This window comes from Rattus rattus, chromosome 2, assembly GCF_011064425.1.
Source record: "Rattus rattus isolate New Zealand chromosome 2, Rrattus_CSIRO_v1, whole genome shotgun sequence".
Lineage (NCBI taxonomy): Eukaryota > Metazoa > Chordata > Mammalia > Rodentia > Muridae > Rattus > Rattus rattus.
Window position 1 is genome coordinate 38979852 of NC_046155.1, and position 16088 is coordinate 38995939.

Consider the following 16088-nt stretch of genomic DNA (forward strand, 5'->3'; position numbering starts at 1 on the left):
TAGCTCTGTGACCCATTTTTACTGGGGTTATTTGGCTGTCAGGATTCTAACTTCTTGAATTCTTTGTATATTTTAGATATTAGCCCTCTACCGAATATAGGATTGATAAAGGTCATTTCCCAATTTGTTGTTTGCTGTTTTGTCCTTATGACAGTGTGTTTTTCCTTACAGAAGATTTGCAGTATTATGAGGTCGCATTGTCAATTCTTCACCGTAGAGCATGGTAGTTTTTTTTTTCCAGAAAATTTTCCCCAGTGCCCATGTATTCAAAACTCTTCCTCACTTTTTCTTCTATAAATTTCAGTGTATCTTGTTTGACATGGAGGTCCTTGATCCACTTGAACTTAAGTTTTGTAAGGGCCATAAGAATGGATCGATTTGCTTTCTTCTACATGCTGACCTTCAGTTCAGCCAGCACCATTTGCTGAAAAAAATCTTTTCTTCAATTCTATTCCACAGATCTACCTGCCTGTTTCTATACTAATACCATACAGGTTTTATCACTATTGCTCTGTAATACTGCTTGCAGTCAGAGGTGGTGATTCCCCCAGAAGTTCTTTTATTGTTGAGCATAGTTTTCACTATCCTGGGTTTTTGTTATTCCAAATGAATTTGCAAATTGCTATTTCTATCTCTGTGAAGAATTGGGTTTGAATTTTGATGTGGATTGCATTGACTCTTTTGGTAAAATGGCTATTTTTACTATATTAATTCTGCCAATCCATGAGCGTGGGAGATCTTTCCATCTTCTGAGATATTCAATTTCTTTCTTCACAGACTTGAAGTTCTTGTCATACAAATCTTTCACTTACTTGCTTAAAGCCACACCGAGGTATTTTATATTATTTGTGACTCTTGTGAACGTTGTCATTTCCTTAATTTCTTTCTCAGCCTGTTTATCCTTTGAGTAGAAGAAGGCTACTGATTTTTTTGAGTTAAATTTATACCCAACCACTTTGCTGAAGTTGTTTTTCAGGCTTAGTAGTTCTCTGTTGGAACTTTTGAGTTCTCTTAAGTTTACTATCATATCACCTGCAAATAGTTATATTTTTACTTCTTCCTTTCCAATATGTATCCCTTTGACCTCCTTTCATTGTCTGATTGCTCTGGCTAAGACTTTGAATATTGAATAAGTAGGGAGAGAGTGTGCAGTCTTGTCTAGTTCCTGGTTTTAATGGGATTGCTTCATGTTTCTCTCCATTTTGTCTGATGTTATCTACTGGTTTGCTTTATATTGGTTTTACTATATTTAGGTATGGGCCTTGAATATCTGATCTTTACAGAACTTTTATCATGAAGGGGTGTTGAATTTTGTCAAATGCTTTCTTAGCATCTAATGAAAAGATCATGTGGTTTTTATCTTTGAGTTTCCTTATAGAGTGTATTAAGTTGGTGCATTTCTGTACATCGTTTCATCCCTGCATCCCTAGGATGAGGCCTACTTGATCCTGATGGATAATCATTTTGATGTGTTCTTGATTTGGTTTGAAGAATTTTCTTGAGTATTCTTGTCTCAACATTCATAAGAGAAATTGGTCTGTAGTTCTTTTTCTTTGTTGGGTGTTTTTGTGGTTTAGGTATAAACATAATTGTGGCTTCATAGAAGGAATTTGGTAGTGCTCTGTTTTTCTATTTTAGGGAGTAGTTTGGATAGTATTGGTATGAATGGAGGAATGTTCCTATTTCTCTACCAGCCTCCGTCCTGAGTTTTTTTTAATGGATAATTTTTATTTGCATTTCAAATGTTATGCTCTTCCCCAGTTTCCTGGCCAGAAACCCCCTATTCCATCCTTTACCCCTTCTTCTATGAAGATGTTCTCCCACCCATCAACCAACCACTTCCCATCTCCCCATTCTGATATTCCCCTACACTGGAGGGTCGAGCCTTGGCAGGACCAAGGGCTTTTCCTCCCATTGGTGCCCAACAAGGCCATCCTCTGCTAATTATGCAGCTGGAGTCATGCATCTGTCCATGTGTACTCTTTGGATGGTTGTTTAATCCCTGGGAGCTCTGGTTGGTTGGCATTGTTGTTCTTATGGGGCTGCAAAGCTCTTCAGCTCCTTCAATCCTTTCTCCAACTCCTCCAACTGGGACCCCTTTCTCAGTTCAATAGTTGTCTGTAAGCATCCTCCTCTGCATTTGTTAAGTTATGGCAGAGCCTCTCAGAAGACATATATCAGGTTACCGCCAGCATGCACTTCTTGAAATCAGCAATATTGTCTGGGTTTTGTGGCTGTATTTATATGGGCTGGATTCCTGTTGGGCACTTTCTAAATGGTCTTTCCTTTCAGTCTTTGCTCCAAACTTTGTCTCCATATTTACTCCTGTGAATATTTTTGTTCCCCCTTTTAGGAATGACTGAAGCATCTGCATTTTTTTAATGTTTTGGGTTAGGAGCTTTTTGCCCTTTGTATTTTCCTTGACTGTGTGTTGATATCTTCTATGGTATCTTCTATACCTGAGATTATCTCCTCTATCTCTTGTATCCTGCTGGTGATGCTTGCATCTGTAACTCCCACCCTTTCCTATGTTTTCCATCTCCAGGGCTGTCTCCCTTTATGTTGCCTTTAATGTTTCTATTTACATTTTTAGATCCTGGATGGTTTTGTTCAATTCCTTCACTTGTTTGATTGGCTTTTCCTCTATTTCTTTAAGGGTTTTTTTGTGCTCTCTCTTCATCGGTTTCTACTTGTTTACCTGTATTTCTTTTAATGGAGTTATTTATGTCCTTCAAGGCCTCTATCATCTCTATGTGATGAGAATTTAGATCTGAATCTTGCTTAATAGATGTATTGTGGTATCCAGGGCTTTCTGTAATGGGAGAAATGGGTTTTCATGCTGTGAGCAATATTGGTTTCTGTTGCTTATGTTCTTATGCTTGCCTCTTGCCATCTATTTATCTCTGGTGTTAACTGGCCTGTCTCTGGCCTGTTCTTCCAGTGAGCCTCTGAGCTTGTGATTCTGTGAAACTGAATGAGTCAGAATCCCTGGGGGTTTGAGCTTACTGGGGTGTGGTCCACGTGGATGGGGATCCAGAGCAGAGGCTATACTCCAGGTACAGGTTTAAACCTCAAGGAATGCAGGTCTCTCACTGGGCAGGGTATCTGCAATGCAGGGTCCATGGATCTCGTTCCACCAAGTATTGGGCTGGGGTTTGGGAGTCTCATCTGTGATTGTGGATGTGTCAGAACACCTGGTGATTGAAGTTGCAGGTTGTGTGTGGGTTGAGTTTGTTTGGATCCAGAGCAGAGCCTCTGATACTAGCACAGGGGCAAAAGGGAAATAGCACAGGTCTGGAATGAATTTTGGGTTTAAAACCTAACACTAATAACTTTAACCGAGGACTAAAATATGTTGACTAATTATACTGCTTTATTTGATATTTTAATTACTTATACTTTCTTTGTTCTCATGACTCCAAAATAATGAGTATATTCTGTTTGATATTTTAATTACTTATACTTTCTTTGTTCTCATGACTCCAAAATAATGAGTATATGCTGTTTTGTCTAAATATTTCTTTTGGCATACTTATATTGAACTCTGTATGTCCTGAAATTATGACAAACCTGTCACTTTCCCCACATTTTCCTGCTTTTTACTATGACCAACCAGTTAAAGTCCAGGAAGAGATTGACCGTGTGATTGGCAGACATCGCAGCCCCTGCATGCAGGATAGGAGCCACATGCCCTACACAGATGCCATGATTCATGAGGTACAGAATGTTTCATATTTTGTCAAATTTGTTCCGACCAACCTTTTATGCCCCATGTTTAAAACAAAATGAAATGACCTGTGATCATTAAATTCAGGAACTTTACCTCATCCCATTCAAGGTATTGGGATGTTAATTTTCTCTCGTTTCTTTTTGAGCCTCTGAGTTCTGATGCTTCTAGGTTCATAGTGTGGTACCAGTCCTCTGTGCCTGCCTTCATGATCCACAGGGCAGCTCTACTGCAGCCACAGATATATTTTGTATTGACATCGCCACATTCGCTTAGCCTTCCACATACTGTTTTGGAAAGATTAGGTATTTCTCTGTGAATGTTTCACTATTTTGTCAATTTTCCAAAAGTCTTTTCTGAAATTTTTATGACTGTGAGAAATAAATCTCCAAGTTTAAAAACAAAATGAAATGCTGAATTCTTCACTTGATCTTAGCCAAAAGTCCGAGAAATGCTGAATTCTTTAATTTATCAATGCCATTCATTTATGTATTGGGGATGTTAATTTTCTCTATGCCATGTTTCTTTTTCATAGAGCAGCCCATACATATCTACTTAGAGTTTTCATGAATGGTAAATATCCTTCTGTTATCATTTCTCTAAGTGCCTCTGACATTCTTTCTATCTGCTTAATTATTTATTCACTCTGTTGATTTTAAATTTATCCCAATGTAAATGTTTACTTATATTTATATGCATGTAAATGTATGTGGAATTTAAAGTGTTATGTGAGCTAATTCATTGTATGTACTTTTTGTATCCTGTGTTATTAGTTTCTCTTCGTTGTGACAAATTGATGTGCAGACCTGGTTCCCTTAGGCATGACTTGTATCATTTCTCATTAGGCTGAAGAATCATAATTTTAACATCTCCATATCAAATTTGATGTTTTAGAAATACACAGTCGTGTTGATCAGATGAACATTTTTTAAGTCTGTTCTGTTTAAAGGTATAAAGGACACTTTATTTTGGAACAAATTATGTATGAGTATGACCAAGAATACTTATCTATACTTTGGGATGACATGTTTCTATCCAAAGTCTCTATGTTATTTCCAAAATTTTTCTCAGCAACATTTTAATGATTCTATGCCCTGTTTACTTTTCTTTTAAACAATTGACTGTATATGTTAGAAACATGGATGTACATTGGATATTTTCTGCTTCACATTGCCTATGGCTTCTATCATAAGAAATCTCTGTTCTTATTTTTGCTTCCTCAAACTTGTTAGAATTTTGATACTAAAACTGAGATGGCTGCTTAAACCTAAGTTGAAAAATGTTCCCTGATGTGGTTCTGTTTTTATATATTTAATTTTTGTAGTTACTTAATGTTACTTTCAAGACACTGAAAAAATTCTGATTGAGGATATGGTATTACAGATGAAAAATGCCAAAGTTTTATATTGATAACTCCACTGAGAAAGAGTTCAATGCTATCTCTTGGGCAATTTCATATTTTTAGGGAGTTGAGCCAAAATAATACAGGTAGAGTTCCCACTACTCACATCATGTGGTGCTGATGGAACTAACTTTGCCAGGTGGCAATGGGCCCTGCTGTGTAATGCCAGGCTTGGTATAAGTGTTAGGATACCAGTTTGCTCTCTTTAGCCAAATGATATTTTTGAGATATTGTTTTCACTTATTAAAGTTGAGATATATTGCTAATTTTCAAAACTTGTTTATGTTGTATGACCTTAGACCCATCTAAATGGTAAATAGAATGAAAAACAAGATAGGAATGACTTATGTCATGATAGATTTCTTGAATTTAATGCCTAGCTTGAGGCTAGTGTTGCATCAGTTAAACTTACCACCCTTTATACTGCTGTTGGCTCATGATATGATTTGTCTCTGTACTCCAGTGGAGTAGAATATTCCATTATTTTCTTTTTCAAATTTACCTGGTTTAGAAATAAGCATCACTTCACAGCTGAAAAATGAGGTAAGTGATTTCTTTGATAAAACTTAAGCCACTGCTCTTAATAGAACTAATAGAATAAAGAAGAACCATTCATCTTTGCCATAATAAGCATAGTAGATTTCAGGCTTTCTTGACCATTAGGATTATGCTTCTTCTTCAGAAGTTCTGTCATGAGTAGCAGAGAAGCAATCACAGGCAGTGTGTAAACAAATGACTATGAATATAATATGTTCCATCCTTACTGAGACTTGGACTTAATTTTCACCCAACTTAAAAATGTATTCTTTCGGGATTTTAAATATTAAACATATTTATTTAAGCTGAATTTAAATACATGTGACAGGCTTGTCAGACCTGTGAAAAGAACATTCTTAGAACATTTGCAATGATATGAGGTTACTTTGTGCTTTAGTTAAAGAGAACTTTTCAGTACAAGTTCCCAAAATTTCTGTGAATCTTCAGAAGTTTTATGATTTAGCTTCCATCAGGTTATGGCTATTAAGACTTATACTGTGTCTTATTTTGTTTTATTTTATTTTCTTCTTCTCCAACTCCTTCTATTTCTTCCCTTACTTTTCCCACATATCCCTCATCCTGCTTTACAAACACACACACACATACACACAGACACACACAACACACACACATACACATATATATGTATATCTGAGAATTTGCATCTGCACATTAATATAGATCTAAATTATATATATATGATAGCACACCTCTACTCTGGCACATATCCCCGCATTTACATTTATATCATATAAATATATAGACAGATGGATGAATAAATAGAGTACATGAAGGGGAAATGTAGTATTTGTCTTTCTATACACTTCCTAATGTGCTTAATAAATTTAGAACTCTCAACGTATTATTCCTTTTGGAGTCTGATTCATGTGATGTGTATGGAGTCAGATGTGATGAGCTAGAACAGTGAGTGTTACGAGAAGCAAGAGTCCAATCTACAGGAAAGGGAGAAGAAACTCAGAAATTTTCATTCAAAACTCATGTGAAATGTCACTGGAAGGCACTTTGGCCACATCAGTATGTCTGGCCTCAGATAACTTTCCACCCCCTCCTCCAATACTTTGTGCATTAAAATGTCACTGCCATTCTTTGTATTCAACTCCTTCTATAGAGCAAAGGTGTGAATTATGTTATTTTCCTCGTAACTTTAGCCCTATGGTTTCTTTGTAACTTGATGCCTCTATGTATTGTTCTAGGGAACAAAGGTGTTAACATCACTGACATCAGTGCTGCACGACAGCAAGGAGTTCCCCAACCCAGAGATGTTTGACCCTGGCCACTTTCTAGATGAGAATGGAAACTTTAAGAAAAGTGACTACTTTTTGCCTTTCTCAGCAGGTAATAGAAACTCATTTTTATGGTTTCAGTGACATGAAGATCTGTGGAGACTTACACAGTGGCTCCCAATTCCTGAGTGACTTGCAATTTATGCACAATTGGAAGCATACTTATCCATGTCTCAGTGTCCATCCTAGAAGGCAAACTTCATTTACAATTTACTATCTCACCACAGAATTGAGTGAATCATAATTTAAATTCATATTTCTTGTGTCAGTCACTAACCTCCATGCTCAGTTAGCCAATATCAAGTATCAAAAATATAGAAAACCACAAGGGAGCCTCAAGTACACTCAGTATTCACATGAATGACTACTACTTTTTAAACGTCTGCTGGAGAGGATAATGAGAAAGTCTCCCAGATCTCTGGGTTTTTGAGAAGATAGCAAATTTCTTGCTCAAACCTTAAATTTTACAATTGCAAAACATATCACCATCTTAATAATTGACTTCTTAGTTGTTTCAGAATATGGGTAATGGAGAATTATAAGAAGAAACTGCATATCAATGAGGAAGCATTAGATCAGAACCTTCCTATGTGGGTCAAATAACAGAAACTTCAAGATTATTATGAGATGATGGAGACTTTGTATTTATGCCATGATTTCCCACAGTGATCACTGGGAACCTTGTTTTCCTCCATTCAAGCTGAGAGTTATGGATTTTGAGTCTAAACTTATTTTGTTGGGTCTGTCTTTTGATATGCAGTTTCTTTCCTTGGGTTTGATTTTTGATAGTAAACATAGAATACTTCTTCTTAAATATCCCAGACAGTTTGATTATAAATGTGAACTGTTACACTTTGCTAAAAATCTCTAGATTATGTTAGTTGAAAAACAAATTTGTTCTATCTTTGACTGTGTATCTAGTCCTTTCCCCTAATCACCCAGCTAACTACCAATACAATGACTCACCATTCATTCATAATCTTATGAGTCAGTTACAAGAATCGTGTATTGCACATTTAGGGACATTTAGTAATCTACTTCGACTTTTTTTCTAGGAAAACGAGCTTGTGTTGGAGAGGGCCTGGCCCGCATGGAGTTGTTTCTATTCTTGACAACCATTTTACAGAACTTTAAACTGAAATCTCTGGTTCACCCAAAGGACATTGATACGAGGCCAGTTCTGAAAGGTTTTCCCTCTCTGCCACCCACTTACCAGCTCTGCTTCATTCCTTCCTGAAGAGATCAGGCATTTTGGCTCCTACTGTGTTGCCTTCTGCAATCCCCTTCAGGTCTTTATCCACTCCCTTCCCTCTATCATCCATCCTGACTCTTGTCTTAAGATCCAGAAAGCACATGCAGTTTCTGGAGTTATAGCACAAATCCACTTGTATTATCTCTTTCATATAACAATTTATGATCCCTTGTGCCATTGTGTATCCATTCCTGAGTTAAAATAAAGCTTCACTATAAAATAATAATTATCATAATTCCTAGTTATTTTTTATTTTGCATATTTTCAATAATATTTATACTTGATTTGTGTACCTGTTCTAAGACTTGTTTAAAATTTATGTAATAAATTGGCAACTTAACACATCCTTCAGGTCTACATCAAAAGAAGCATAGAGAATGCAAGAGAAACTGTTAGGGAATATATATTGTTTTCTAAACTGCTTTCACCTGTATACAATCTCTAGCACACACACACACACACACACACACACACACACACAAGCACACGCACACACACACAAATGCACACACACACATGCACACACACACATGCACACACACACACACACACGTGTATATATTGACACAGAGACAGTCAGATATATCAGTGGATTAGAATTGAAGACCCAGAAATGAACCCACATACCTATGGTCACATGATCTTTGACAAAGGAGCTAAAACCATCCAATGGAAAAAAGATAGCTTTTTCAACAAATGGTGCTGTTTCAACTGGAGGTCAGCATGTAGAAGAATGCAAATAGATCTATTCTTAACAACCCTGTACAAATCTTAAGTCAAAGTAGATCAAGGACCTCCACATCAAACCAGATACTCTCAAACTAATAGAAGAAAAAGTGGGGAGGAGTCTCGATCATGTGGGTACTGCGGAAAATTTCCTCAACAAAACACAAATGGCTTAAGATTCAAAGATCCAGAATTGACAAATGGGACCTCATAAAAGTGCAAAGCTTCTGTATGTCTAAGGGCACTGTCATTAAGACAAAACAACAACCAACAGATTGGAAAATATCTTTGCCAATACTACATTTGATATAGGGCTAAAATCCAAAATATCCAAAGAATTCCAAAAGGTAGACTCCAGAAAGCCAAATAACACTATCAGAAACTGGGGTATAGATCTAAACGAAGAATCTTCAGCTGATGAATATCGAATGAAAAGTACCTAAAGAAATGCTCAACATGCTTAGCCATCTGGGAAATGCAAATCAAAACAACCCTGACATTTCACCTCATATGAGTCAGAATGGCTAAGATAAAAACCTCAGGTGACAGCAGAAAGGGGAAAACTCCTCCATTTTTGGTGGGATTGTAAACTGGTACAACTCTGGAAATCACTCTGTATGTTCCTCAGAAATTGAGACACTCCACTACCTGAGGACCCAGCTACACCTCTCCTGGGCATATACCCAAAAGATACTCCAGCATACAATAAAGACACATGCTCCACTCTGTTCATAGCAGTCTTATTTCTAATAGCCAAAAGCTGGAAAGAATCCAGATGCCCTTCAACAGAGGAGTGGATACAGAAAATATGGTAAAGTACGTCTACACAATAAAGACTCAGAATGCTCATATAATTTACAAAATCCAAACACATTCACCTTCAAAGGTATATAAGCAGGAAAAGTTGCTAGAGGTTATTTCTAATTGACTCAGCTTTTTGAAGTTGTTCCAAATGTCTATGAGTAAGACCTTAGCTATGGGCTTTTAAGACGTTCTAATAAATTCATTGATTCACTAAGAAAAAACAAGAAGAATTAGATGGAACTTCTCAACAGAGACACTAAAATCCAGAAAAACCTGGTTAAAGGTCATGCAAACTCTAAAAGAACACAAATACCAGCCAGGTTACTATACCCAGCATAACTCGCAAACAACATAGGTTAACAAACAAAAATATTCCTGGACAAAACCAAATTCAAACAGTACCTATCTGCAAATCAAGCCATACAGAGTACTCTAGAAGGAAAAATCCAACATAAAGAGGGTACTCACAACAAAGTCAAAATGAGAGAAACACATGCACATAATGCCATCTACAAAAAATAAATAAAAAAAATGACAGAAACTAACAACCATCTGCCTTATCATCTCTCGATGTTAATGGACTCATCTCACCTATAAAGAGACATAGGCTGGCAGACTGGATATGTAAACAGAGTCCAGATTTTTTCTGCATACACAAAGCACCTAAATAACAAAGACAAACATTACCTCAGAGTAAAAGGCTGGAAAAATATCTTCCAAGAAACTGGTCCCAAGAAACAAGCAGTACTTGCCATTCTAGTATTCAATAGAATAGACTTTCAACCAAAAGCTATCAAGAGGAATAAGAAAGGACACCTCATATTCATGAAAGAAAAAATTTACCACAAGGAAGTCCCAATTCAGAACACTATTCCCCAAATACAAGGCCAACAACATTCATAAAAGAAACTTCACTAAAGCTCAAAACGCACATTGATCCTCACACAACAATAGTAGAAGAGTTCAACAGTCACTCTCACTAAAGGTCATGTCATTGAAACAGAAACTAAGCAGAGACACAGTGAAATTAATAGAGGTTTTGAACCAAATAGATTTAGCAGATATCTACAGAACATTTCACTCTAAAACTCTTCTAACGACTGCCTGTATTTATGTGTTATATACTTGTTTATGTGCTATATAATTGTTTATCTGATCTTGTTTTTACTTCAGTATATTATATATATATCAGTAAATGATATATTTTTTATAAATTATATATATGTATATACATATAATTAATAAAGAAAAGTATCCATTTATTTATAGTTTTTTATTTTATGGAGAACATGTCTTTAAAGTATGAGTTGATGATTCATTGAATTTCCTTGCTGTCTGATGTTATGTCTCCCATTCCATTTCTGATTTTGTTAATTTGAACATTCATTTTCTCCTTTTTAGGTAGTTTGGATCAGGGTTTTTCTATGTTGATGATTTTCTCAAAGAACCTACTTTGTTTTATTACTTCTTTGTATTGCTATCTTGTTTTCATTTTATTAATTTCAGCCTTTATTCTCCTATTGCTATTATTTTTTTTTAGTCAACTAGAGTTGGTCTTTTCATAGTACTGCAGATTTCTTGGATGTTTTGTTTGAGAAAGCTTTTTTACATATAACCTTTTCTTTTACTGATGTATACATTTCTTCTATTATTTTGCAATTGGCTGAGGTTGGTATCTGTAACTTCTGTTTACATACCTAGATATTCCATTTTCAGAATTTTCTTTTTGTGTTTTATTCATTGCTTCTTTTTCCATTTTTCATCAACTGTCTGTTCATTTGTTTGTTTTTATTTTTCTTCTTGTTTGAGGAATTTATTTATTCCCTCCAATTTTTTGTTTGTCTTTTCCTCAATTTCTTTAAGGAATCTACTCACTTCATTAGGGTCTTCTGTCTTGTTCATAATGTTGATACTGAGGTCTTTTCCTTGTGCTTTTAACTGTGTTAGAGTATTCCAAGCTTCCTGCAGTAGCCTAGCTGTGTTGTAATAGTGAAATAATGCTTTGGTTATTGATTTTGTTCTTATCTTGACATCTAAGCACCTGGGTTTGGTGAGATTATACATCTAGGTGCTGATTTTCAGATTTTTCTTTGCTACATGTCTGTTTTGTTTCTTGCTTTATGTTTCTACTCTGGTCTTCTGGCCTGTATGATCAGGTTAAGTAAGAGGTCTCCACTGAGTTTGGAGGCTAGATAACTGGTGGCAAACAGAATCTTTTGTCAAACTGGGGGTCACTGTCAATTTAGGAACTGGTCTTCTAGTAGGCTGTAATGAAATGTTTAATGGAAGATAATAAAACTTGTGGCTATGGTTGGTGGTCATGATCTATGTGTAGCAACTAAAGAAACACAGTTCTGAAAACACATGAGATTTGAGGTAGTGGTTCTAGGCTCTCTTCAATTAATAATCAAAGTGAATTCATATTCATTTTAAATTTCTAATGGGTCCTCGTGCTCTTCAGAACTTTTACAAGATTGGATTTTGTGGTAATATATTAATTTAAATAACATATTTAAAATTTAAAAAACAAAAAGTTATTTTTGACATATGGAATTATTTGAAAATTAAATGCTAGTTTCAAAATTTTTGGAATATTGCTGTTCTCATTTATGTGCACATTGCCTACCACTGTTTTTCTACTATAGTTGCATATTTCAAAAGCAGCAGCAAATGTTTGTGAAGTAAAAAGTGTAAAGTGTTTTTCACAAAGCCATTTGTAAGCAAATTATTACTCTTGTCTTTACCTATTCTCTGAAGTGATATTAGTTGCCCCATCTGTTAAAGAAGTTATTATTTTCATGGTTAGCAAGAGTGTAAAGTCAGTTATAAAAATCATGATATTTCTTTACCAAGTAATTCCAGGAATGAAAAGAATATGATTCAGTTCATAAGACCCAAAGTGTACAAGCATATTATGCATTACAGGTTAGATGGAGGGTTATGAATATATCAAATGTGATAATTGATATAAAGCTTGACTTTAACTCATGCTGAGGGGATCTGTGTCATAAGACATCTCTCATTCTTCAGTCTCTTTAGCATTTATTTATCTATAATGATTTAACTTAAATGTTGCCACATTATACATAAACCCAATATTTAAAAACAAATAATATGTCAGAAAGTTCATTTGGCTACAACTTAATAAAAAAAAACCACTTTCCAAATCATCTAAATTCTTTTAATTTGACAGAGAAATGTTACAGTTATATTGATCAAAAATGACATGAACATGCCTATGTATTAGACGTACCTATTCTCTCGTCTTTACCTCATAATATTTATGCCAATCCCGTCAATTGTCTGGATGAATTATGAATTGATAGTATAATCGACATTTTGAGTTTCTGAAGATCTTTCCATTATTTGGGTTCACATATATTCCAAGTGTTCTGATATATTTCTATAAACATCTTATTTTCATGAATTTACAAATTAGCAGCAGTTCAAATTACTGATTAATGAAATTCATCATTTGGGTCAATAATAAGTTAAATGATAATGAAGTACAAACATATGAAAATAAATTTACAGATAAAATGTTCACCAGAGGTCACCTTTAATTTTGCATATAGTTTTAGAAGAAACATCTGTAACTAGCAAAATATATGAGATTAGGTAAGATAAGATCACATAATGATTAAATCATTTTGAAACAGTAGCTTTAAAAATAATAAGAAAAGAATATTCATTATTCAAGAAAACTCAAACTATTTACGAGTTATAGCATTAAAAGGAAATTATTGTGACTTATTATGACTGAAATACACCAAACATAAGTCAAAGTATGATATAGCCTTTTTCATAACTTGAAGAATTATGCATATAAACTACTTTGAATTATTCGTAGTTTTTTTTCAGTATTAAAAACTCCCAAACATCTTTTTTGTGTTCAACACAAATTGGAAAATATACCTGAAATTATAAACAACTAATTTTCATACAAAAATCTTTGGAAAACAAAGACAAAACAAATGTGGATATGCCCATGTCCTTGCTTTCTTGGAACTGCTTTCCCAATTGTGAACCTGCATAAGTAATAGGAAGCACAGTGTTATGGAGAGTACTTGAATCACACTGAAACTGGGAAGATCAAGAGCACAGAAGTGTAGCAGAGAGAAAGAAGCTTACTTTGGGTATGAAGTAGTTTCTGAATTTAGTGTCACAGGTCAATTCATACACTATATTGTTTGGGACAATGTCACTCTATCTCTGAACCTCATGCACCATGGCATTTGTGTAGGGCATGTGGCTCCTCTCCTGGGGTTTCTCCCAATCACATGGTCAATCTCTTCTTGGACTCTAACTGGATCTTAGCAATGAAAAATATTGTAAAATGAGAAATACAGCCTGTGTTTCCCATTAATGCATAACTACCTAGGCCATGAAGAAAGTGACCCAATAGCATTTTGAACTTACATTTCACACTGAGGAGTAAACTTAGATACATAGAATTATTTTAATACAGATTTATACTATTATTCTATCACATAAATAATATGATTCATTATTATATGCCAATTGTTTTTATTCATGGTTTCAAATAATATGATATGTAATTAAATATTGGTAATAATAAAACAAAATACAATTAATTTGACATTTATAGACAATATTAAAACATATCAGAAATAAGTTATAAAGTGCTGAATGAAGTACTGATTTTAAAATTATATATGTGAAGATCTTGTTTGTGTCATTTTATGTTCTTTTTTTAACTATTTGTGTGAAGGTTCATCACCAACAACTATGGAGAAATATATTTGTATTTTAAACAATAACTGTTTTTATGTACTCAGTCATATACAATATTTTATTAAAATATTGGTATCAAATGAGAATGTATCCATTATATCTATAGTTTATTTATAAATACACATCTACAAGTAGATAATGAACATATATACCATATACATGTAAATGTACACACATGCATCATTCTTAGATTACCATATTTGGTAATATAGACAAATTGGGGAAAGAGTTAGTTGTAGATATATAAATATGATTACCAATCTCCAGTATAAGAGTTAGTTTACATTATTGATATGTTTTTTGATTAATGTATGCTGTTCACTTTAGTTTCTAATTTTCCCATTCATGATTTAGAATTACTTCCAAGTATTCAAGTGGAAGGTTCAGCAGCTAGAAAAAATCTGCTTTTAATGAAGACATCCGAATATACATTACTTCTGTGTTGGTCCTCATTCTCGGTTCATTTCTGCAGCATCCACCAGGTGAATGCTACATCTGGGGCTTTCTAATTCTAGTGCCCAGCATATTCTCTGAAAGTGTTAATTTCTCTCATGGTCTCTACAGGTATCTGGAGTTAATTGCTTCCTGGAAAGTTACTTTAGACAATTGGAGGGAAATCCTCCTATCTACAGAGTTTCATAAAGATGAAACTGGTGTAGCGTCATTGAACCTGACCATCTTTGACTTTCATTGCATTGTTAACCTTCTGGTCTTTATTTTGTTATTTCTGGTGGGTGTTTGGAAATATTGTTAATGCAAAACACAGAGATGTTCATAGTGCATTAAAGTCTAGTGGTAGATCCAGCCGTTGCTATTCATGAAAGTGTGGAGAAAAGAGCTCTATTCAAGATTGCCAGCTCTCCATTTTCAGCCTCTCCATTATTCTTTCCCTATCCACCATTCAATGTTCTCTTATACATAGATTTCTGATAAATTTTAAAAGTAATTTTATGTCTTATGTTTTGGAAATTCTCACCTGGAGTATGAAATAATTAAGGGAAGAGTGGGCAGAGCAGCCTCTGGTTCCCAATTTGGTTTTCTATTTAAAATTGTGAGATATAAAGAGAAACCCTTAGGAACACAGGAGAGGCACAGTAATCTTTTCTTATTCTATTAGAATTCTTCAAGCATGCGTTCTGCCATCATCTTCCAGAATCTTCCCCGCCTCACTCTTAATTACTATTGTATTATAGTTATATTATGAAGGATTCCGTTGTTTACTGTTGTCTTCATATGCTAGCTTAAATGCACTAATTCTGTCTCAGAACTATGCTATATATTATCATTTCAGTGGTTATTGACACAGGATGAAAGGTGTGTTCATTAATATGGAACATCTGGTTCTTTTTTTAATTTTGCAATTAGATTTATATGTTAAATTCTCAATCCACAATTCATCCATACAATAAATTCACTGCCAATTAATAAAGATTTAAACTGCCCACCTAGACAAGATAAAACCCAGTTCACCTGGATCTGGATCTTCCTGCTCTGTTGTCTTCCTCTTGATTTCTCTTGCTTCTCCACCTCCTCCATCCTTCCTAGACTTTTCCCTGCCTGGTTCTTTTTAAAAATAAAATT

The 16088-nt window shown here is 34.7% G+C and overlaps 1 protein-coding gene across 2 annotated transcripts in view; it reads left to right on the forward strand.

The window, feature by feature from the left end:
• LOC116891144 (cytochrome P450 2C7) overlaps positions 1-8207 on the forward strand; it is a 53125-nt gene extending 44918 nt beyond the window's left edge. The window contains exons 7-10 of one of the 2 annotated variants that reach the window (XM_032891893.1): positions 3617-3773; positions 6798-6825; positions 6881-7022; positions 8026-8207. In XM_032891893.1, coding sequence (XP_032747784.1) covers positions 3617-3773; positions 6798-6825; positions 6881-7022; positions 8026-8207 — 509 coding nt within the window. Of the gene's footprint in view, positions 1-3616; positions 3774-3814; positions 3839-6797; positions 6826-6880; positions 7023-8025 lie in introns of both variants that reach the window. The other variant, XM_032891892.1, reaches the window with a different exon arrangement.
• The last annotated feature ends 7881 nt before the right edge of the window (positions 8208-16088 follow it).